The sequence below is a fragment of the Haliotis rubra genome, unplaced genomic scaffold, assembly GCF_003918875.1.
Source record: "Haliotis rubra isolate DU_JTF1 unplaced genomic scaffold, ASM391887v1 Scf550, whole genome shotgun sequence".
In the NCBI taxonomy this organism is placed as follows: Eukaryota; Metazoa; Mollusca; class Gastropoda; order Lepetellida; family Haliotidae; genus Haliotis; species Haliotis rubra.
This window is the reverse complement of record NW_025767247.1, coordinates 73,417-99,154: the sequence shown is the minus strand read 5'-3', so window position 1 is coordinate 99,154 and position 25,738 is coordinate 73,417. Positions and strand designations below refer to the sequence as shown.

At 45.5% G+C, this 25,738-nt stretch overlaps 1 protein-coding gene and 1 long non-coding RNA gene across 3 annotated transcripts in view; one reads left to right on the top strand and one right to left on the bottom strand.

Annotated features, from left to right (window-relative positions):
• Nucleotides 1-25,738, bottom strand: part of LOC124253750 (sphingomyelin phosphodiesterase 4-like) — a 74,286-nt gene that overhangs the window by 21,251 nt on the left and 27,297 nt on the right. For both annotated transcript variants that reach the window (XM_046687576.1, XM_046687577.1), the window contains 6 exons: nt 23,120-23,262; nt 6,590-6,680; nt 6,307-6,434; nt 4,570-4,693; nt 3,813-3,852; nt 1,820-1,995 (listed from right to left, as the gene is read on the bottom strand). In XM_046687576.1, the coding sequence (XP_046543532.1) occupies nt 1,820-1,995; nt 3,813-3,852; nt 4,570-4,693; nt 6,307-6,434; nt 6,590-6,680; nt 23,120-23,262 (702 nt within the window). The remainder of the gene's footprint in view (nt 1-1,819; nt 1,996-3,812; nt 3,853-4,569; nt 4,694-6,306; nt 6,435-6,589; nt 6,681-23,119; nt 23,263-25,738) is intronic.
• LOC124253751 lies at nt 23,704-24,643 on the top strand. Its single transcript, XR_006892280.1, has 3 exons — nt 23,704-23,730; nt 24,042-24,291; nt 24,600-24,643. It is a non-coding gene; the product is annotated as an uncharacterized LOC124253751 (long non-coding RNA).

Here is a 25,738-nt window from a genome sequence, read left to right as displayed (position 1 = left end):
TTTCAATGCTAGTTAGTTGTTTAGATAACTGTGGATCCTCTGTTCAAAGATTTTGCATCACAGGTTTCCTATTTCAGGAAGATGGGTACGTCAGTGTACAGGTGCAGACTGTATCTTGGATCTTCTTTGTGTTATTGTGGTGTGACATATCTGTACATAAATGCTGGCAGTTGATGAAGTCCAGTATTGTGGAAGTTTGTAAATTATGATTCCACAACAAAGTACACAAGAAAAATATATTGGAAAGGATGATATAAAAATGGATTTCCTTATATTCAGTGTCATTTTAGGATGGTGTACAGATTTTGAAGAGATATATTATACTGAGAATTGCTACTGAATATTTGCTTCGAGGTATGTCCAGATACCTCCAACAACCTTATTCATGTTCCCAAATAACATCAAATAGTACAAATATACACAAATAAGACGGGCAAAGTCGTAGACGTGAAACATTTTTTCTGCTTTGTTTATTAAAAGGTAGAAACCCATGGTTTCACATTATTGATTTAACTAACTTTGAACAACAAATGAATAAAGGCGCCACACACAGTTTTGACAATCTATTTATAGATACCGAAACGATCTCCAGCTTGAACATGTGGCTGTGTTCACGGTTTTTGTAATATTACGATGGGAATTTTTAAATAAAAAACAAACAACATAATTCAGTTACCCTTCCCCTGCTAATATCTTAGGATGTGAATTGCCAGATATGTTATTTGGTTCCAAAGGAAATACGCTTCTTACTCTCACTTAGCAGCTGGCCGAGACGATTTTTCATCGGACATGCAACTCATTTTCACTCGCCAATTACAATCTGTCAACTAAAATATATTAAAAATAAAGTACGCATAACTTTCCTCTTTAAATATCATTCACAGACGACGGATACTAACGTACTACAAGCAGAATTCACCAACAACATTCTCAATCACGTACGTTTTGCTGGCGGTGACGGCATTGCGATTAGTCCGTGGTTGTCCCCCTAACGTCAAAAACAAAGTGGGCGGGGCTTATCAGCCGGGACTAGATTGGTCTATTATCTCAAGATCAATATGGTCCAAAAACATTAATTTATCTTCAAGTTACAAAGCCTTGTATGCAGTGTTTGCAACACTTTCATTTGCCAGTTGGCCATCAGGGCCTGCTGCGGCCTACAGACTTTAAAATCTACAGGCTGGTTTAACACACACATGGTTGGTTTAACACACACATGGCTGGTTTAATGCACACATGGCTGGTTTAACACACACATGGCTGGTTTAACACACACATGGCTGGTTTAATGCACATATGGCCGGTTTAATGTACACATGGCTGGTTTAACACACACATGGCTGGTTTAACACACATGGCTGGTTTAACACACACATGGCTGGTTTAATGCACACATGGCTGGTTTAACACACTCATGGCTGGTTTAACACACTCATGGCCGGTTTAATGTACACATGGCTGGTTCAACACACACATGGCTGGTTTAACACACACATGGCTGGCTTAACACACACATGGCTGGTTTAATGCACACATGGCTGGTTTAACACTCACATGGCTGGTTTAACACACACATAGCTGGTTTAATGCACATATGGCTGGTTTAATGCACATATGGCCGGTTTAATGTACACATGGCTGGTTCAACATAACACATGGCTGGTTTAACGCACACATGGCTGGTTTAACACACACATGGCTGGTTTAACACACACATGGCTGGTTTAACACACATGGCTGGTTTAACACACACATGGCTGGTTTAACACACATGGCCGGTTTAATGAACACATAGCTGGTTTCACTACATGTTGCTCACCTGGACACGCATCCTCTCCCCAAACAGTGGCACATACTGGAAGCCTGGAGCCTCAAGGTCGGCCAGGTGTGGGGGTAACGAGGGCAGCAAGTGAGGGGGCAGGTGATCAGAGGACAGGTAGCTGGCTCCCAGATCTGACATTGGCATGCGCGTCGCACGATATGACCAACTCTCAGCTGTAACACAGTAATCAACACAACAATCAAATTTCACGTATTTTGTCTGCATGTGAAACTTAGATACTGTCTTTGTGCAAAAAATGCTTAAACTCTCAAATAATGTTTTCTTTGCTATATGGCCACTGACTGCAAAACAAAGATGCAATTGTAACAGTGTATTTTTCATTTTGGAATGGTTTTGCAGTGGAGTCCCATGACCACAATTGTCAATTATGTGTTGTGTATATTTGTCTAATCTGATTCGTATGATAGGCAAAAATGCCACAAGTTTAAAAATGTTAGCATTAGTTTAAGATATCAGTCTAATAAATCTATCAATTGCTGGATACTTTATGAATTGTGCTAGTTTACTGGACAAAAATAATTTTGAAATTATGAAAAATGATGTATTTATTCATTGACACATTGATAAAATATTAACATACACATACCAGTATCCCTTATTTTGTCCAGTGTAAAAGTTAGAAACAATGGGAACTATCTTAGCTGTAAATGAGACGCATGTCACAGAGCCTGTAGTGTTCTGCAGTGAGATGTTACAGAGCCTGTAGTGTTCTGCAGTGAGATGTTACAGAGCCTGTAGTGTTCTGCAGTGAGATGTTACAGAGCCGGTAGTGTTCTGCAGTGAGATGTCACACAGCCTGTAGTGTTCTGCAGTGAGATGTCACACAGCCTGTGGTGTTCTGCAGTGAGATGTCACAGAGCCTGTGGTGTTCTGCAGTGAGATGTCACAGAGCCTGTAGTGTTCTGCAGTGAGATGTCACACAGCCTGTAGTGTTCTGCAGTGAGATGTCACAGAGCCTGTGGTGTTCTGCAGTGAGATGTCACAGAGCCTGTGGTGTTCTGTAGTGAGATGTCACAGAGCCTGTGGTGTTCTGCAGTGAGATGTCACAGAGCCTGTGGTGTTCTGCAGTGAGATGTCACAGAGCCTGTGGTGTTCTGCAGTGAGATGTCACAGAGCCTGTGGTGTTCTGCAGTGAGATGTCACAGAGCCTGTGGTGTTCTGCAGTGAGATGTCACAGAGCCTGTGGTGTTCAGTGAGATGTGAGATGTCACAGAGCCTGTGTGTTCTGCAGTGAGATGTCACAGAGCCTGTGGTGTTCTGCAGTGAGATGTCACAGAGCCTGTGGTGTTCTGCAGTGAGATGTCACAGAGCCTGTGGTGTTCTGCAGTGAGATGTCACAGAGCCTGTGGTGTGTTCTGCAGTGAGATGTCACAGAGCCTGTGGTGTTCTGCAGTGAGATGTCACAGAGCCTGTAGTGTTCTGCAGTGAGATGTTACAGAGCCTGTAGTGTTCTGCAGTGAGATGTTACAGAGCCTGTAGTGTTCTGCAGTGAGATGTCACACAGCCTGTAGTGTTCTGCAGTGAGATGTCACAGAGCCTGTAGTGTTCTGCAGTGAGATGTCACAGAGCCTGTAGTGTTCTGCAGTGAGATGTCACAGAGCCTGTAGTGTTCTGTAGTGAGATGTTACAGAGCCGGTGTGTTCTGCACACAGCCTGTAGTGTTCTGCAGTGAGATGTCACAGAGCCTGTAGTGTTCTGCAGTGAGATGTCACAGAGCCTGTGGTGTTCTGCAGTGAGATGTTACAGAGCCGGTAGTGTTCTGCAGTGAGATGTTACAGAGCCGGTAGTGTTCTGCAGTGAGATGTTACAGAGCCTGTAGTGTTCTGCAGTGAGATGTCACAGAGCCTGTAGTGTTCTGCAGTGAGATGTTACAGAGCCTGTAGTGTTCTGCAGTGAGATGTCACAGAGCCTGTAGTGTTTTGCAGTGAGATGTCACAGACCATTACTAAAGTATTGCTTAGTTGCCTACCTCTGAAGATCATCTCTGCAAGACTGGGCAGACACAGAACCTGCAACACACAATGTAGCAAGATTATAGTCTGTTTGCAATGAAAACGTACTGATGAATTTCACTTTAAACAAGAAAGTAAATCGAATAAAGTGAAATTAAGATTGCGAATCCTCATAATTTTACCTTGCCAGCTGAACATTTAAATATCAGAATTTTATTAAACTTAAGATAAAAGTTGTTTATCAAACGATCATAGTTTCAAATCGTTATTATTAGTTTGTGTTACAAGGGTGTATGCACATTAAATGAAACACCGATAACAAGTAGGGTTGGTCTAAGTTAACGCTCATCACGTACTGCACGTGCATTTGTTTCAGTGTTCCAACTACTGCGCTCACCCCTTTGTAATACAAACCAATAATAGCGATTTGAATCTATGATCGTTTGTTAAGCAACTTTCATCCTAACATGAATAAAATTCTGAGATTCAAATGTTCAAACACACTGTTCCGTTAGTTGCCAATGCGCCCTTGTATCAAACTGGGAAAACGCACAAATAAATGATGGCAGTTTCTTAAACAACCTAATCATTTTTGTGACACAAATTATGCAATTTTTCTCTAGAGTTGGTTTGTTGTTTTCATTGCAGTCCGCGTTGGTTTGATTCTTTTATGTCGATTTGTTTTTGTGTTAGATTGCAATTCATCGGTATCATTTTGTCTCAAACGGACTGTAGAGCAGACAATGCAACAATGTGATTGTGTATGTGTGTTACCTTGGTAACCCGGTAGAGCATGTAGGCACACTGTGGGGAGGACAGGTCCAGGCGGAACACCCGCGGCAGAAAGTGCTGGAACATTACAGTGTAGAACAGCAAGTTGTCCTCGATAAACTGAAACCTGAAATAGATAAGCTGAAATGTGGGTGGTGCCAGTATCGGACCAGGGTCTCGTTTCACAAAGCCCTCGTAGTGCTACAACTGTCGGAAGGCATTGCTACAGTACAGGATGTACGAATGCTATGAGGAAAGTTGCGAGATCTTAGGCTTACGAGAGATTTGTGAAACGGAATCCAGGATTTGGTCAGGATAAGAAGGTAAGGGCTCGGGCATTGTGTCTCGGTGCAGGCTTCCAACCAAGATGAGGTCAGGAAGATGGGGATCTGGGAAGTGGTTGTCAGGCAGATGGGCATTTGGGAAGTGGTTGTCAGGAAGATGGATCTGGGAAGTGGTTGTCAGGAAGATGAGGAGCTGGGAAGTGGTTGTCAGGAAGATGAGGAGCTGGGAAGTGGTTGTCAGGAAGATAGTGGGTGTCAGGAAGACGGGGATCTGGGAAGTGGTTGTCAGGAAGATGGGGAGCTGGAAAGCAGTTGTCAGGAAGATGGGTATCTGGGAAGTGGGTGTCAGGAAGAGGGGGATGTGGGAAGTGGTTGTCAGGCAGATGGGGAGCTGGGAAGTGGTTGTCAGGAAGAGGGGGATGTGGGAAGTGCTTGTCAGGCAGATGGGGATCTTGGAAGTGGGTGTCAGGAAGATGGGGATCTGGGAAGTGGGTGTCAGGCAGATAGGGATCTGGGAAGTGGTTGTCAGGAAGATGGGGATCTGGGAAGTGGTTGTCAGGAAGACGGGGATCTGGGAAGTGGTTGTCAGGAAGACGGGGAATGGGGATCTGGGGGATCGGAAGTGGTTGTCAGGAAGATGGGGATCTGGGAAGTGGTTGTCAGGAAGATGGGATCTGGGGAAGGGTTATCTGGGGGATCTAGTGGTGGTTGTGAGGAAGATGAGGAGCTGGGAAGTGGTTGTGAGGAAGATGAGGAGCTGGGGAAGTGGTTGTCAGGAAGATAGTGGGTGTCAGGAAGGCGGGATCTGGGAAGTGGTTTGTCAGGAAGGCGGGATCTGGGAAGTGGGTGTCAGGAAGGCGGGGATCTGGGAAGTGGTTGTCAGGAAGGCGGGGATCTGGGAAGTGGTTGTCAGGAAGGCGGGGATCTGGGAAGTGGTTGTCAGGAAGATGGGGATCTGGGAAGTGGTTGTCAGGAAGATGAGGAGCTGGGAAGGAAGTGGTTGTCAGGAAAGATAGTGGGTGTCAGGAAGACCGGGGATCTGGGAAGTGGTTGTCAGGAAAGGCGGGGGATCTGGGGAAGTGGTTGTCAGGAAGACGGGGGGATCTGGGGAAGTGGTTGTCAGGAAGATAGTGGGGAGTCAGGAAGATGGGGATCTGGGAAGTGGTTGTCAGGAGAAGATAGTGGGAGTCAGGAAGATGGGGATCTGGGAAGTGGTTGTCAGGAAGATAGTAGGTGCCAGGAGAAGGCGGGGATCTGGGAAGTGGTTGTCAGGAAGATGGGGATCTTGGATGTGGGTGTCAGGAAGATGGGGATCTGGGAAGTGGGTGTCAGGCAGATAGGGATCTGGGAAGTGGGTGTCAGGCAGATGGGGATCTGGGAAGTGGGTGTCAGGAAGATAGGGATCTGGGAAGTGGGTGTCAGGCAGATGGGGGAGGATTATTTGAGAAACACTCACCATCTCTCATCCACCTTTTTGTCTCTCAAATCTGTGGGGTCAGGACGGTGGGAGTCTTTACTCTGGTAGTACTGGTTGGGATCTGTATATCGCCATGGCTGGATATAGCTGAGCCAGGTTTCCAGAACCTACATGACAGACAATACTGTGTATACACATACTCTCTACAGCTGTTGTGAAGTGACTTCCTACATCAACTTGAATGGTGACTGACTACATCACCTTCATATGGTGACTGATCTCGAAAGTGATATTTTATACCGTATGACAGCAACTATCTCACCATTCTGAAAGATGAGTCCAGCGGCCACCTCTCAAAGGCATGGCCAAGGAAGTTGTACATCTTCTTTTGTATGATTTGTGGCACAGCAGTCCTGAAACACACAACAGCAACAAGACTAATGTTGTATCTGTCGCATCACATGGGTACATATATTTATTCAGGTTTCATTACAGTATGCAAATCTGTGTAGGGCGAAGACAGTTTATCGTTTTCCCATGTATACCCTTGGGGGCATGTGATGTTTATGCCTGTGATGAGCTGAACACATGAAAGAGAAGTCTTTATCATAGATATACCACCCTGTTCCTTTTTAAACTGTATCAAATAATTGAAATAAATGTTCATTCAAACAGCAACTGTATCTCAATGTTTCCATGGATACTTGAGACACAATTCTGAATATCAGTGGTCTCAGATGAATTATCAAAATATGGTGAATATGGTATACAAAAATTTCCTGACTTTAGAAATTTTATTACTTATGTTTGCAGATGACCTTCTGTTTGATACAATTCCTGGGTTACAAAATCAATGTAATATTTTATATAATTTCTCTCAATAATTGGGCTTGAAAATTATTTTAAGTAAGAAAAATAATGTTCTTTTCAAAAGTGGAAGTCCCCTAGCGAGTGTTTTTTGAATGCTGCCAATAACAACAGTTAATACTTAAAAATATTTGGGTGTGATAGTTTCTTCAACTTTTAAAATGAGAAATTGTGTTAATGACCTGGCACTAAGAGGTAAACAGGCTTTAATGGAGGTAATTACTAATCCCAGTAAGACTGGAATTATAGATCCGAGTGTGATTTTAAAATACAGTGCACCCTGGTTATAATGCCACCCTGGTTATAATGCCACCCTGGATATAATGCCACCCTGGTTACAATGCCACCCTGGACATAATGGCATGTGCCAATGGTTTTTGGAACAGTCATCTGCTGAACAAATCTCTAAGTACATTAATTGTTGCTTCTGCAGATGTAGTTCTCATCAGAGCAACTTCTCATCAGCACAACTTCTCATCAACCCAACTTCTCATCAACTGAACTTCTCATCACTTGACCGACGCCAGCATGGTATCTCAGTGGGCATGGTGTCTCAGTGGGCTAGCATGGTATCTCATGGATCAGTGGGCTAGCACTATAAAACCAGCTTCAGTCTGGGCTAGTACACAGCCGCATTACACATACACACATACATGCGACGCGTCATATGAACGAAAATATTCTCAAGAACGACGTTAAAACCCAATTTCATCTCACCTCATTTCTCATTAGCAACTTCTCACCAGCAAAACTTCTCATCAGCCCAAAATATCATCAACGCAAACATCAGAGCAAAAATCATCAGCATAACTTCTCATGAGCGCAACTTCTCATCAATTCAACTTCTCATCAATTCAACTTCTCATCAATTCAACTTCTCATCAGAGCAACTTCATCAGAGCAACTTCTCATCAACGTAACTTCTCATCAACCCAACTTCTCATCAACCCAACTTCTCATGAACCCAACTTCTCATCAGAGCAACTTCTCATCAATTCAACTTCTCATCAACCCAACTTCTCATGAGCTTCTTCTCATCAGTTCAACTTCTCATCAATTCAACTTCTCATCAACCCAACTTCTCATCAGATTCAACTTCTCATCAACCCAACTTCTCATCAACTCAACTTCTCATCAACTCAACTTCTCATCAATTCAACTTCTCATCAATTCAACTTCTCATCAACGCAACTTCTCATCAGCACAACTTCTCATCAACCCAACTTCTCATCAGAGCAACTTCTCATCAACTCAACTTCTCATCAACCCAACTTCTCATCAGCGCAACTTCTCATCAGCGCAACTTCTCATCAGCACAACTTCTCATCAGCACAACTTCTCATCAGCACAACTTCTCATCAGAGCAACTTCTCATCAACCCAACTTCTCATCAACCCAACTTCTCATCAGCGTAACTTCTCATCAACACAACTTCTCATCAGCGCAACTTCTCATCAATTCAACTTCTCATCAGAGCAACTTCTCATCAACCCAACTTCTCATCAACCCAACTTCTCATCAATTCAACTTCTCATCAACCCAACTTCTCATCAACCCCAACTTCTATCAGTTCAACTTCTCATCAATTCAACTTCTCATCAATCTCGCAACTTCTCATCAGCTCAACTTCTCATCAATTCAACTTCTCATCAGAGCAACTTCTCATCAGCGCAACTTCTCATCAACGTAACTTCTCATCAACCCAACTTCTCATCAACACAACTTCTCATCAACCCAACTTCTCATCAGAGCAACTTCTCATCAGTTCAACTTCTCATCAACCCAACTTCTCATGAGCGTCAACTTCTCATCAAACCAACTTCTCATCAATTCAACTTCTCATCAACCCAACTTCTCATCAGTTCAACTTCTCATCAACCCAACTTCTCATCAACTCAACTTCTCATCAACTCAACTTCTCATCAGTTCAACTTCTCATCAATTCAACTTCTCATCAGTTCAACTTCTCATCAACCCAACTTCTCATCAACCCAACTTCTCATCAACCCAACTTCTCATCAGAGCAACTTCTCATCAGCAACTTCTCATCAACCTTAACTTCTCATCAGCCCAACTTCTCATCAGTAGCCCAACTTCTCATCAGCACAACTTCTCATCAGCACAACTTCTCATCAAGCAACTTCTCATCAACCCAACTTCTCATCAACCCAACTTCTCATCAGTTCAACTTCTCAACCCAACTTCTCATCAATTCAACTTCTCATCAATTCAACTTCTCATCAGAGCAACTTCTCATCAACCCAACTTCTCATCAATTCAGCTTCTCATCAATTCAACTTCTCATCAACCCAACTTCTCATCAACCCAACTTCTCATCAATTCAACTTCTCATCAATTCAACTTCTCATCAACCCAACTTCTCATCAGCACAACTTCATCAGCTTCTCATCAGAGCAACTTCTCATCAACCCAACTTCTCATGGAACCCAACTTCTCATCAGATTCAACTTCTCATCAACCCAACTTCTCATCAACCCAACTTCTCATCAGCCCAACTTCTCATCAGCCCAACTTCTCATCAGTTCAACTTCTCATCAATTCAACTTCTCATCAATTCAACTTCTCATCAGGGCAACTTCTCATCAGTTCAACTTCTCACCAGTTCAACTTCTCATGAACCCAACTTCTCATCAGTTCAACTTCTCATCAAGCAACTTCTCATCAATTCAGCTTCTCATCAACCCAACTTCTCATGAACCCAACTTCTCATCAGTTCAGCTTCTCATCAACCCAACTTCTCATGGACCTTCTTCTCATCAGTTCAGCTTCTCATCAACCCAACTTCTCATCAGCTGGCTTCTCATCAACCCAACTTCTCATCAGTTCAACTTCTCATCAATTCAACTTCTCATCAGCGTCAACTTCTCATCAGAGCAACTTCTCATCAACCCAACTTCTCATCAACCCAGCTTCTCATCAATTCAGCTTCTCATCAATTCAACTTCTCATCAACCCAACTTCTCATCAGCACAGCTTCTCATCAGAGCAACTTCATCAACCCAACTTCTCATGAACCCAACTTCTCATCAGTTCAACTTCATCAACCCAACTTCTCATCAGCACAACTTCTCATCAGCCCAACTTCTCATCAACCTAACTTCTCATCAATTCAACTTCTCATCAATTCAACTTCTCATCAGTTCAACTTCTCATCAATTCAACTTCTCATCAGGCAACTTCTCATCAATTCAACTTCTCATCAACCCAACTTCTCATCAGAGCAACTTCTCATCAATGGCTTCTCATCAGCCCAACTTCTCATCATTCAATTCAACTTCTCATCAGCCCAACTTCTCATCAGAGCAACTTCTCATCAGAGCAACTTCTCATCAGCACAACTTCTCATCAGAGCAACTTCTCATCAGAGCAACTTCTCATCAGGCAACTTCTCTTCAGCCAGCTTCTCATCAGCCCAACTTCTCATCAGCCCAACTTCTCATCAATGGCAACTTCATCAGCCCAGCTTCTCATCAACCCAACTTCTCATCAGAGCAACTTCTCATCAGCCCAACTTCTCATCAACCCAACTTCTCATCAACCCAACTTCTCATCAGTTCAGCTTCTCATCAGCTGGCTTCTCATCAGCTGGCTTCTCATCAGCTGGCTTCTCATCAGCACAACTTCTCATCAGAGCAACTTCTCATCAACCCAACTTCTCATCAACCCAACTTCTCATCAACCCAACTTCTCATCAGTTCAACTTCTCATCAGTTCAACTTCTCATCAGGCAACTTCTCATCAACCCAACTTCTCATCAACCCAGCTTCTCATCAACCCAACTTCTCATCAATTCAACTTCTCATCAACGCAACTTCTCATCAGCACAACTTCTCATCAACCCAACTTCTCATCAGAGCAACTTCTCATCAACCCAACTTCTCATCAACCCAACTTCTCATCAGCACAACTTCTCATCAACCCAACTTCTCATCAGCACAACTTCTCATCAGCCCAACTTCTCATCAACCCAACTTCTCATCAACCTACTTCTCATCAGCACAACTTCTCATCAGCACAACTTCTCATCAGAGCAACTTCTCATCAACACAACTTCTCATCAGCGCAACTTCTCATCAACCCAACTTCTCATCAACTTCCAACTTCATCAACCCAACTTCTCATCAACAGCTAACTCTCATCAACCCAACTTCTCATCAACCCAACTTCTCATCAACCCAACTTCTCATCAACCTAACTTCTCATCAACGTAACTTCTCATCAACGTAACTTCTCATCAACGCAACTTCTCATCAACCCAACTTCTCATCAACCCAACTTCTCATCAACATAACTTCTCATCAACCCAACTTCTCATCAACGTAACTTCTCATCAACGTAACTTCTCATCAACGTAACTTCTCATCAACGTAACTTCTCATCAACGTAACTTCTCATCAACGTAACTTCTCATCAGTATAACTTTGAATAGGAATCTACTTCAACTAAGTAGTCCTGATTGTCCTTTGTAGCAAAATCCACATGAACTTCAACTCTGGCCCATGGCATAAGTGGCGTCACAGATGGCATGTTTCTGACGTGTCGACAATCTATACACTGTCTTACAACTGTCTCAATGTCAGTGTTAAACCACCACACAAAACTAAGGGCCTACTTGTTGACAATCTATACACTGCCTTACAACTGCCTCAATGTCAGTGTTAAACCACCACACAAAACTAAGGGCCTACTTGTTGACAATCTATACACTGCCTTACAACTGCCTCAATGTCAGTGTCATACCACCACCTTACACACAAAACTAAGGGCCTACTTGTTGACAATCTATACACTGCCTTACAACTGCCTCAATGTCAGTGTTAAACCACCACACAAAACTAAGGGCCTACTTGTTGACAATCTATACACTGCCTTACAACTGCCTCAATGTCAGTGTCATACCACCACACAAAACTAAGGGCCTACTTGTTGACAATCTATACACTGCCTTACAACTGCCTCAATGTCAGTGTTAAACCACCACACAAAACTAAGGGCCTACGTGTTGACAATCTATACTGCCTTTACTGTCAGTGTCATACCACCACCACAAAACTAAGGGCCTACTTGTTGACAATCTATACGCTGCCTTACAACTGCCTCAGTGTCACCACTGCCTACTTGTTGACAATGTTACAGTGTCAATGTCAGTGTTAAACCACCACACAAAACTAAGGGCCTACTTGTTGACAATCTATACACTGCCTTACAACTGCTAAGGGCTCAATGTCAGTGTTAAACCACCACACAAAACTAAGGGCCTACTTGTTGACAATCTATACACTGCCTTACAACTGCCTCAATGTCAGTGTTAAACCACCACACAAAACTAAGGGCCTACATGTTGACAATCTATACACTGCCTTACAACTGCCTCAATGTCAGTGTCATACCACCACACAAAACTAAGGGCCTACATGTTGACAATCAACTGTAAGAGTTACCTCCCCTAAGACTTCTTTGCAAATATACCACAGTTACAGTACTGGTAGGCATATTTTGGATCTACAGTAGGCATTTGTAATAGGCTTCCCTGCCCAGTGACAGTTGAAGTTGGCTATAATAGGGTTTAGGACCTTGCGTTGTGTACTTTTTTTATGTGGTGATGGTAAAGCAGCCAACTTCAAATAGGCTCTATGAATCAGGCCTCATTGCTGGTAAAAACATAACAAAGGGACAAGAGAAACTCAATAATTTATTAACAAAAACCTAAACCTATCCTAACCTAAATACCTAACCTAACCTAATCTACTCCTAACAGTCTAACTTAACCCCAAACCCTAACGAGACATGGCTCTGATTTCAGAGCCTATGTCCAAAACAAATAAATATCTTAATTTCCTATGTAACCAAAAAGCCTATATACTTGGTCTGGATTACCAGGACTCAAGCAACTAAAATAAATGTCCTCACCTCTGTGGAACCAGTGGACCAAAGACAAGGAGTGCTGTGAAGCTACTCCCTTTATAGGGCTAAAGGCAGGCAGTGCATGTGCTGCACATGCCAGGCACAACCTGCCGGGTGTGTTGTGGCTATGTAATCAGCATAGCCGAGAACACACTAATAACCCATGTTATATTAACCCAACCCCAAAATAGAACTCAAACTTTACCCGAAATATCCTAAACTACCACACATTTATCATTTGTGCAGTAAGCACATGTCACAGTGGTACAGTAGGCCTACACTGGCTTTTCAGAAAAATTGATACACTCGGCAAATACTGACCCGACACTTGTATACTGACCTCAACCCCTATGAGTTGACTCGTATCACCTTGTATTGACTCCCATTGTTGTACAGTGGAAATTAAAACTAAACCATCTACATATGGAGTTTTGAAATGGACTATACTGGGAACAAAATGTGACTCTCTTTGTTAAACTGATGAAATAGTTCAAGCAAATAACAAGTGTTTGCCACTAATAGGGCAATGTCCCTGCCGCTAAAGAAGAATGGAATATTTATACCATATTTACTAGTTTGTATTATTTGGTTACCTACAAGATGCCTGAAATGTCTGGTATTTGCATAATCCCCCAATGTAGGCTGTCGACATTGAAGACATTGGGTACAATGTTTTATGAGATATCGGCGTTTATAAGTTTGAAAAGTGGTCAAAGTGTCATGGTGACCTTGAAAATAAGGTCAAGGTTACCAAAATTGACTGGTGTCTGTGTAATCACCGAATGTAGGCTGTCACAAATTTGAAGACATTGGTTACAACAGTTCATGAGATATTGCGTTAACAGGTGTTTGAAAAGTGGTCAACGTGGTCAAAGTGTCCTGTGACCTTGAAAATAAGGTCAAGGTCACCAATACCGACTGGTGACTGGGTAATCCCAAAATGTAGGCTATCACCAAATATGAAGATATTGGGAACAACAGTTCATGAGATATCGTGTTAACAAGAATCAGGACATACGTAAACACATACAGACGCCTCTGAATACATAGTCCCCCCGTTCCGTGTTGCGGCGGGGGAAAAAAAATAGGCAACTGAAGGTGAATCTATTTCAACAAATGCAAATGGGGCAAGAAATTTAAGATGATACCTTCAAGACTATTATCTCCACTAACAATCTAGCTCTATTGCAGCTAGTGATATGGAATATAGTATTTCGATGAACCATTAAATTCTGTTCATCAGTTTACCTACTGCCTACTTGGACCAGCTTTCAAAACAATTCAAGTCGAGATGTCAACCTAAATCAAGTAAGACCCAAACTCTAGTCTGTCTGAATTTATGGTTTTGCACATGGTCAACAGCACCTGGTCTGCCCACACAAAAACAGTCAAGTCTTCAGACGACTCATGATCAAGTATTAACTCCCACGAATGTATCAACTCCCATCTCTAGGTATTGACTCCCATCCTTGTGTAATGACTCCCACCCCTGTACATTGATTCCTCCCCTATGTATTGACTCATCCCCTATGTATTGACTCCGCTCTATGTGTATTGACTCCCATCCCTGTACATTGACTCCTACCCCTCTGTATTGACTCCTCCCCTATGTATTGACTCCTTCCCTGTACATTGACTCCTCCCCTATGTATTGAAGCCTTCCCTGTGTATTGACTCCTCCCCTATGTATTGACTCCCATCCATGGATATGTGATGACTCCACTCTGCTGTGGTGTCCTCCACTCTGTGTTCTCCTGTGTCCCCTGTATGGACTCCTCTCCTCTATGTATTGGCTCCCATCTCTATGGTGTCGGCTCCGTCCATGTGTGGCTTTCCTCACTCTGCTGTGTTGACTCCCATCCTATGTGTGGGATTTCCTCCTGTACATATGGCCGGCTCCATCCATCTGTCCTGTGGTCCACTATGTCCCTGTCCATTGACTCCATCCCTGTGTTGGCTCCCATCCTCTTGTGGCTCCACTGTGACTCCCATCCCTATGTGTGGCTCCACCCCTCATGTGTGGCTCCACTCCTGTGTTGCTCCACATCCCTGTGTGTGGCTCCTCCACTGGGTCGGCTCCACTATGTGTTGGCTTCTCTCCCTCTGTGGTTGGCTCCACATCCCTGTGTTTCCTCACTCCATCCATGTTGGCCACTGTGTATCTCCATGTGTGTCTATTCCGGCTCCATGTATGTGTCCATTCCATGTGTTGAATCCACTGTGTGTGGCTACTCTGTGGGGTGGCTCAGTCCCTTGTGTGTGTCCACTCTGTGTGTTGTCCACTCCTGTGTGTGTGGCTCACTCCTGCTGGTCGTGTCCACCCACTGTGTGGCTCCTCTCTGTGTATTCCACCCACCTGTGTGTTGGCTCCACCTGTGTGTTGACTCCCATTCCTTTGTGTTGTTTCCACTGTGTTGGCTCCACTGTGTGTGGCTATGTGTGTGCCCATTCCTTGTGTGGGTCCATGTGTGTGTGTATGGCTCCTCCAGTATGTTGATGGCCATTGTGTGTGTGTTCCATGTGTGTTGGTCCACTGTGTGTTGGCTCCACTATGTGTTGGTCCACTGTGTATTTCCTCCCCTCTTCGGCTCCATATATTCTTCCATTTTTCTTCCACTATGTGTGGCTCCTCCTATCTCCACCCATTTATTTCCATTCCACATTATTCCTCCATGTGTGTCTCCACTATTTCCATCCCTTCATTATTCTATATGTTCATCCACTTATGTATTATTTCCTCCTCTATGTGTGTGTGCTCCATCCACTATGTGTGGTCTCCTGTGTGTGTCCATGTCCTCCTCTATTTCTCCATGTGTCCACTCCCTATCTTTGTGTTTCCTCCTCCGTGTCCTTCTCCATATATGTGTTTTCCTCCATGTGTTGATTCCGTCATTATTTCCATTCCATTCCACCCCTATGTGTGCTGTCTTCCATGTGTGCCCCCATCCATTATTGTTCCATTTCCACTGTGTGTTGGCTCCACTATGTTGGCTTTCCACCTGTATTTAACTCCATGTGTGTTCCATTCCTGTGTCCACTATGTGTGGCTCCTCCACCTGTTGTCCCAATGTGTGTCTTTTCCATTTCATGGTGGCCCTCCATGTGTCCACCTGTTGGTCCATATTATTTCCTCCTCTATGGGTTGACTCCATCCATTTCCTCCCCCTCTGTATTTGGCAGCTCCACCTATATTGTTTCCTTCATTGTGTGTGGCACTATGTGTCCACCTATGTGTGTACCACCATTGTGTTTGCTTCCGTTGTCCCTCCCTATATTGTTGGCTCCACCTATGTGTAAGTCCACCCCTATGTGTGTTGACTCTACTGTGTGATTCCAGCCTGTGTGTTGAATCCACTATGTGTGTTTTTCCTCCCTATATGTCATCCACCTGTGTGTTGGCTTTCATCTATGTGTGGCCACTATGTCTGTGTACTCCATCCATCCATGTGTGGGCTCCACCTGTGTGTGTTCCCTCCCATGTGTTGACTTCCTCCATGTGTTGGCTCCATCCACTGTGTCTGTGGCCATGTGTGTTGGGTCCACTATGTGTTGGCTCCATGTTGGGCCTTCCATCCCCGTGTATTGTTCCATTCCATTCCACCCCTGTGTGTTGGCTCATCCTGTGTGTTGACTGTGTGTGGCCACCTGTATGTGTGTGTTTCCTCACATGTGTGTGTTCCTGTGGGTCCTGTGTGTGGTTGTGTGGTCAGTCCATGTGTGGCTCCTCCACATGTGTGTGTGGCTCACTCAGCTGTGTGTGTGGCTCCACTGTGTGTTGGATCCACTGTGTGTGTGGCCTCTGTGGATTGGCTCCATCCACTGTGTGTGGCTCCACTCCATGTGTTGGATCCACTCCTGTGTGTGTGCTCCTGTGTGTGGCTCCTCCCTGTGTTGGCTCACTCCTGTGCGTGATCCATTCCTGTGTGGCTCCACTGTCTGTGTGCGTTGGCTCCACCTGTGTGTGGGATCCACTGTGTGCTCTCTGTGGCCGTGACTCCCCATCCTATGTGTTGACTACTCCCTCTGTACTTCCGCCTGTGTGTTGGCCTTCATTCCTGTACGTTGACTCACACCCTATGTGTTGGATCCACCCCTGTGTGTGTGGGCTCATCCCTGTGTTAGATCCACCTATGTATTGACATGTCCATGTGTGTCCATTGGCACACTATGTGTTGGCTCCATCCATGTGGCTCCCAACCCTATGTGTTGAGTCCACTATGTTGTCCTGGTCATTTACCATTCTTCATTCCATTCCACCTATGTGTATGGCCATTCCTGTGTTATTTCACTCATGTCCATTATTTCCTTCTCTATTTCCCTCCCTATTCCCTCCCTATGTGTGTCCACCCTATGTGTTGGCTCCTCCTCTGTGTGTGGGCCATCCAGTGTGTGGCCGATTCCTGTGTGTGTGGCTTTCCTCCCTGTGTGTGTGCCTGTGTGACGGCCATTCCTGTGGATTCCGGCCTGTCTCTGGCTCCTGTGATTGATCCCTATTGATGATCTGCCCACTAATGTCCCCTATATGTGTTGAATCCACTCCCCATCCTATTTATTCCATATTGAATCCACTCCATTTGTCCACCCCTATGTGTTATTTCCTCCCCACCCCTATGTGTCCGGCTCCCACCCTATGTGTGGCTTCCATTCTTCCTATGTATTCCCCTATGTATTATTTCCATTCCTTCTGACTCCAACCTATGTGTTTCCTCCCCTATATTCCCATCCAATATTATTCTTCCATTCCTTCCATTTCCCCTATGTGTCCATTTTTCCACTATGTATTGAATCCACTATATTCCTCCTCTATGGTCAGCTCCATATTCCTTTTCCATTCCTGTTGGCTTTCCTCCCTATATTATTCCATCCATTATATTCCATTCATTTTATTCCATTCCATCTAATGTGTGGTCCACCCCTGTTATTTCATCCCTATATTCCACTATGTATTCTTTCCATTCCGTTATTTTATGTGTGTTTTTCCACCCCTATGTGTGTACTCCTCTGTAAGTTGGCTCCCCATCCTATGTGTTGGCTCCACTCTGTGCATTTCCACTTCTATGTGTGGCTTCCATTCCTATTTTGTTGGCTCCTCCATTCCATCCAATGTATTCCACCATTCCTTATTTTCCACCCTGTGCTTTGTTCGGTCCCACCCCTATGTGGCTCATCCCTGTGTGTCCACCTATATTATTCCATTTCATTGTGTCCATTCCATTGTCCACCCCTGTGTATTCCTCCTATGTGTGTTGTTCCACTCCTTCTATGTTGGCTCCCATCCCTTTGTTGACTCCAACCCTATGTGTTGGTCCACTATGTGTGTTTCCACTCCACTCATATGTGGGCCCATCCAGTGTATTGGCTTCCATTCCTGTGTGTTATTTCCTCCCTCTGTGTTATTTTATCCATGTGTGTTCATTCATGGGTTGATTATGTGTTGGCTCCTTATATGTTGGCTCCACCCTATATGTGTTCCTGTGGGTCGGCCACTTTTGTGTGTTCTCTGTGTGTGTTTCCTCACTGTGTGTGGCTCACATGTGTTGGCTCACTCCATGTGTGTGGCTTGGCTCCATTGTGTATGTGTGATTCCACTGTGTGTTGGATCCATGTGTGTGGGGCCTCTGTGGGGTCCGGTCCGTCCTGTGTGTTGTCCACTCCTGTGTGTTGGATCCACTCCTGTGTGTTGGCTCCATGGGTCGGTGTGTGGCTCCTCACTCTGTGTGTTGGTCCATGTTGGCTCCACTTTATGTGTCTTTTCCTGTGTTGTCCACTATGTGTGTGGCTCTACCTGTGTGTGTGTCAAGTGGCCTTTTCCATTCCTGTGACTCCATGTGTGTTGGCTCCTCCTGTTCTGTGTCCATGTGTTGATTGTGTGTTCCATTCCTGTGCGGTGGGATCCATGTGTGGCTGCTCTGTGGGTCAGTCCTGTGTGTGTGTTCCAGTGCCGTTCCATGTTGGCTCACTATGTGTTGGATCCTGTGTGTGGGCTCATCCATGTGTCCGTCCATGTGTGTGTCGTGTGTCCATTGTCCATATTTGTTGGCTCCACCTGTGTGTGTGGCTCACCATGTGTGGCTCCGTGTGTCCTTGTTGGCTCTGACCTGTGTGTGGATCCATGTGTGGCTCATATGTGTGTGTGCTCCTCTGTGTGTGTGTGTGATTCCTGTGGTCCACCTGTGTGTGTGTGTTCCTGTGTGGCCGTTTCCACTGTGGGTTGTGTGGTGTCTGTGTGTGTCCACCGGTGTGCCTCCTGTGTGTGGCCTCCTGTGGCTCCATGTGTGTGGCTCCTGCGGCTGTGTGATCCATCTGCCACTGTGTGTTGGCTCCACTGTGTGTGGATCCTGTGTGGCTGTGTGTGTGGCTTTCCCCTCCATGTGGCTCCGCTCCATGTGGTGGATCCACTCCTGTGTGTTGGCTCACTCCTGTGGATTGGCTCCACTTATGTGTGGCTCCTCACTCTGTGTGTCCGTCTATGTGTTGGCTCCACCCCAGTGTATTGGCCGTTCCTCTGCGTTGGCTCCACTGTGTGTTGGCTCACTTTGTGTGTGTGTGTTGGCCGTTCTATATTTTGACTCCAGCCCTGTGCTTGTTGGCTCGTTGTGTGTGGCCCTGTCCGTGTGTGTGGCTCTCCTCTGTGTGTGGCTCCTTGTGTTATGTGTTGCTCCATGTGGGTCCGGCTCTGTGTGGCCGGATCCATGTTGGCTCCTCCTGTGTCCATCCATCCGTTCCATTCCATGCGTTGTGTGTGTTGGGATCCTCCACGGTGTGTTGGCTCCACTCCATGTGTGTGTGTCCATGTGTGTTCGTTCCTGTGGGTCCGGTTGTGTGTGGCTCCCCGTGTCCTCACCATGTGTGTGGCTCTATGTGTCGGCTGTGTGGCTCTGTCCACATGTGTGTGTGTTCCTGTGGCTCCTCCTGTGTGTGGCTCCGTGTGTGTGTCCATTTCCACTGTGTTGGCTCATGTGTGGGTCCATGTGGCCACGTGTCCTCCATTGTGGCTCCGTCCACTGTGTGCTGTGGTCATGTGGCGCCACTGTGTGTGGCTCCGTCCTGTGTGCCTGGGCTGTGTGTTGGCTCCATCCACTATGTGTGGGGCCGTGTGGCTCCCAGCCCTGTGTGTGTGTGGCTCCATCCTGTGTGTGTGTCCATGTGGGCCCCATCCAGTGTGTGGCCACCCATTCCTGTGCGTTGTGTGGCTCCTCCTGTGTGTGGCCATCCTGTGTCCATCCATGTGGGATTCCTCCATGTGTGTGTGTGTGGCTCCATTCCTGTGGGTCGAACCACCACATGTGTTGGGCCCATCTCCTGTGTGATGGGCTCATCCACTGATTGTTAGTGCCCTGTGTGTGTGTATGTATCGGCTCCCATCCCTGTGTGACTCCCACGCCTATGTATTGGCTCCCATCCCTATGTATTGACTCCCCTATATATTGAACCCCATCTCTATGTATTGACTCCTCCCCTATGTTTGGACTCCTCCTCCTATTGTGGCTCCCATCCCTATGTGGCTGACTCCCATCCCTATGTATTGACTCCATCCCTATGTATTGACTTCACCATCCACCAACCCCAACCTCTATGTATTCACTCCCATCCCTATGTATTGACTCCCACCCCTGTGTATTGACTCCCATCCCTGTACATTGACTCCCATCCCTATATATTGACTCCCATCCCCCAGTGTATTGAATCCCAACTCCTATGTTTGACTCCTCCCTATGTATTGACTTCCATCCCTGTGTATGGATTCCTCCCTATGTATTGACTCCCATCCCTATGTATTGACTCCCAACCCTATGTATTGACCCCCACCCCTCCCACACCTATGTATTGAATCCCAACCCTATGTATTCACTCCCATCCCTATGTATTGACTCCCATCCCTATGTATTGACTCCCATCCCTATGTATTGACTCCCACTCTATGTATTGACTCCCCATCCTATGTATTGAATCCCACCCCTATGTATTGACTCCATCCCTATGTATTGACTCCCATCCCTGTGTATTGACTCCCACCCTATGTATTGAACTCCCACCCCTATGTATTGAATCCCACCCCTATGTATTGACTCCCACCCTATGTATTGACTCCCAACCCCTATGTATTGACTCCCACCCCTATGTATTGACTCCACCCTATGTATTGACTCCCTCCCCTATGTATTGACTCCTCCCCTATGTATTGACCATCCCACCTCACCCCTATGTATTGACTCCCCACTCCCTATGTATTGACTCCACCCCATGTATTGACTCCCACCCTATGTATTGACTCCCACTATGTATTGACACCCCCTCTATGTATTGACTCCTCCCTATGTATTGACTCCTCCCATGTGTTATTGACTCCTCCCCTATGTATTGACTCCATCCCCTATGTATTGACTCCCATCCTATGACTCCCACCCCTATGTGACTCCACCACTCTATGTATTGACTCCCATCCCTATGTATTGACTCCCCAACCCTATGTATTGAATTCCCACCCCTCCCACATGACCCTATGTATGTGACTCCCTCTCTATGTATTGACTCCCAACCCTATGTATTGACTCCCACTCCTATGTATTGACTCCCCCTGTGTATGTATTGACTCCCACCCCTATGTATTGACTCCCCTCCCTATGTATTGACTCCCATCCCTATGTATTGACCCCATCCCTATGTATTGACTCCCCAACCCTATGTATTGACTCCCATCCCTATGTATTGACTCCACCCTATGTATTGACTCCCCATCCCTATGTATTGAACTATGTATTGACTCCTCCTCCTATGTATTGACTCCCATCCTATGTATTGACTCCCATCCTATGTATTGACTCCTCCCTATGTATTGACTCCCACCCCTATGTATTGACTCCCACCCCTATGTATTGACTCCCATCCTATGTATTGACTCCCATCCCTATGTATTGAACCCCACCCCTATGTATTGACTCCCATCTCCCAACCCCCCTATGTATGTATTGACTCCTCCTCTATGTATTGACTCCCATCCCTATGTATTGACTCCCACCCCTATGTATTGACTCCCATCCCTATGTATTGACTCCCATCCCTATGTATTGACTCCACCCCTATGTATTGACCATCCCCATGTATTGACTATGTATTGACTCCCAACCCTATGTATTGACTCCCACCCCTATGTATTGACTCCCATCCCTATGTATTGACTCCCACCCCCCTGTATTGACTCCCCATCCCTATGTATTGACCCCATCCCTATGTATTGACTCCCATCCCTATGTATTGAACCCCAACCCTATGTATTGACTCCCATCCCTATGTATTGACTCCCATCCCTATGTATTGACTCCCATCCCTATGTATTGACTCCCAACCCTATGTATTGACTCCCATCCCTATGTATTGACTCCCATCCCTATGTATTGACTCCCAACCCTATGTATTGACTCCCATCCCTATGTATTTGACCCCCCCCTATGTATTGACCCTATGTGTATTGACTCCCATCCCTATGTATTGACTCCCATCCCTATGTATTGACTCCTCCACCCCTATGTATTGACTCCCATCCCTATGTATTGACTCCATGTATGTATTGACTCCAACCCTATGTATTGACTCCCACCCTATGTATTGACTCCCATCCCTATGTATTGACTCCCACCCCTATGTATTGACTCCCCATCCCTATGTATTGACTCCCATCCCTATGTATTGACTCCCATCCCTATGTATTGACTCCCATCCCTATGTATTGACTCCCATCCCTATGTATTGACTCCCATCCCTATGTATTGACCCCATCCCTATGTATTGACTCCATCCCTGTGTATTGACTCCCATCCCTATGTATTGACTCCCATCCCTATGTATTGACTCCCAACCCTATGTATTGACTCCCATCCCTATGTATTGAACCCCCAACCCTATGTATTGACTCCCATCCCTATGTATTGAACCCCAACCCTATGTATTGACTCCCATCCCTATGTATTGACTCCCACCCCTATGTATTGACTCCCATCCCTATGTATTGACTCCCATCCCTATGTATTGATTTCACTCTGTGTGTTTACTGCCCACATACCTCTTGAACTCCTCCATCGGTTGGTGGATGGTTGTCTGGTAAGGGGAGGTTATCACATTGGGCGCACTGTTTGTGAAGAAATGCAGGTACTTGACAAGGAGGCGAACCATCTTCACCTGATTGAGACCAGGCATGTAGCTATCCTGGGTGAAGACAAATACACAAACTGAGAGCTGAGATTCTTTTTGAGTGTGTGTTCTTATGGAACAGATAGACAGTTAGGCTTAGTAGGTTCACAAATAGTTCAAAGTTGTTGACTTGTCGCAATTCAGCCAGCATATATACTCAAGCTGAAATTTGCAACCCAGAGATTCTGCTTCTGTGATGACACACTTATATTAATTTGACACCTTTGACATCTTGTAGGTAACAGCACAGACATTTAATGCTAACAACATTCAATGCCAGCAAATAGTATAACATTGATATGTAGTGATAATACACATGGAAAAGAGAAGAACAGCTGGAGGAGGTGCAGTAGGCTGAAGAGATGAACAAACTGAATGGGGTGCAGTAGGCTGAAGAGATGAACAAACTGAATGGGGGAAGCTAGAACTGGAGGTGTCAGATGACAGAATAGACAGTCTGAGTGGGGGAAGCAAGAAGTGGAGGTGTCAGATGACAGAATAGACAGTCTGAGTGGGAGAAGCAAGAAGTGGAGGTGTGTGATGACAGAATAGACAGTCTGAGTGGGGGAAGCAAGAAATGGAGGTGTGTGATGACAGAATAGACAGTCTGAGTGGGGGAAGCAAGAAGTGGAGGTGTCAGATGATGACAGAATAGACAGTCTGAGTGGGGGAAGCAAGAAGTGGAGGTGTGTGATGACAGAATAGACAGTCTGAGTGGGGGAAGCAAGAAATGGAGGTGTGTGATGACAGAATAGACAGTCTGAGTGGGGGAAGCAGTGGAAGTGTCAGTGGAGGTGTCAGATGACAGAATAGACAGTCTGAGTGGGGGAAGCAAGAAGTGGAGGTGTGTGATGACAGAATAGACAGTCTGAGTGGGGGAAGCAAGAAGTGGAGGTGTGTGATGACAGAATAGACAGTCTGAGTGGGGGAAGCAAGAAGTGGAGGTGTGTTATGACAGAATAGACAGTCTGAGTGGGGGAAGCAAGAAGTGGAGGTGTGTGATGACAGAATAGACAGTCTGAGTGGGGGAAGCAAGAAGTGGAGGTGTGTGATGACAGAATAGACAGTCTGAGTGGGGGAAGCAAGAAGTGGAGGTGTCAGATGACAGAATAGACAGTCTGAGTGGGGGAAGCAAGAAGTGGAGGTGTGTGATGACAGAATAGACAGTCTGAGTGGGGGAAGCAAGAAGTGGAGGTGTGTGATGACAGAATAGACAGTCTGACAGTGTGGGGAAGCAAGAAGGAGGTGGAGGTGTGTGATGACAGAATAGGACAGTCTGAGTGGGGAAGCAAGAAGTGGAGGTTTGTGTGATGACAGAATAGACAGTCTGAGTGGGGGAAGCAAGAGTGGAGGTGTGTGATGACAGAATAGACAGTCTGAGTGGGGGAAGCAAGAGAGTGGAGGTGTGTGATGACAGAATAGACAGTCTGAGTGGGGGAAGCAAGAAGTGGAGGTGTGTGATGACAGAATAGACAGTCTGAGTGGGGGAAGCAAGGAGTGGAGGTGTGTGATGACAGAATAGACAGTCTGAGTGGGGGAAGCAAGAAGTGGAGGCGTGTGATGACAGAACAGACAGTCTGAGTAGGGGAAGCAAGTCGAGATGTTAATGGAAAATTTTGTAGCACAAAAATATAAAATCTCGCTTTAGCATAAATGAGAACAAAATATATTCATTCATGAGACGGCATGCTTTAGTGGATTAGGAATAAATACTTGAGAAGACAGACAGCAAATATACAAGAATATATACAACCATTCACATGGAACATGATTTCCTCAACAGATAACGTACGTTATACATATTGAACAGAATACATCCAAAGTTACATAACGTGCATCATTTATCACTTGATACCAGCCATGGTATAAAATGTCTCATACCTTAGAAGTACTTCCAAAGCAATACAATAGAGAGGAATGAGTACATGTGTTACAGGAACAACAATCTGAGTGGGTAGTGGTTGGGTGGGTGTATGACTGAGTGGGTAGTGGCTGGGTGGGTGTATGACTGAGTGGGTAGTGGCTGGGTGGGTGTATGACTGAGTGGGTAGTGGTTGGGTGGGTGTATGACTGAGTGGGTAGTGGTTGGGTGGGTGTATGACTGAGTGGGTAGTGGTTGGGTGGGTGTATGACTGAGTGGGTAGTGGTTGGGTGGGTGTATGACTGAGTATGGAGTGGGTAGTGGGTGGGGTGGGTGTATGACTGAGTGGGTAGTGGTGGGTGGGTGTATGACTGGAGTGTATGACTGAGTGGGTAGTGGCTGGGTGGGTGTATGACTGAGTGGGTAGTGGCTGGGTGGGTGTATGACTGAGTGGGTAGTGGCTGGGTGGGTGTATGACTGAGTGGGTAGTGGGTGGGTGGGTGTATGACTGAGTGGGTAGTGGCTGCTGGGTGGGTGTATGACTGAGTGGGTGGCAGTGGTTGGGTGGGTGTATGACTGAGTGGGTAGTGGCTGGCTGGGTGGGTGTATGACTGAGTGGGTAATGGTTGG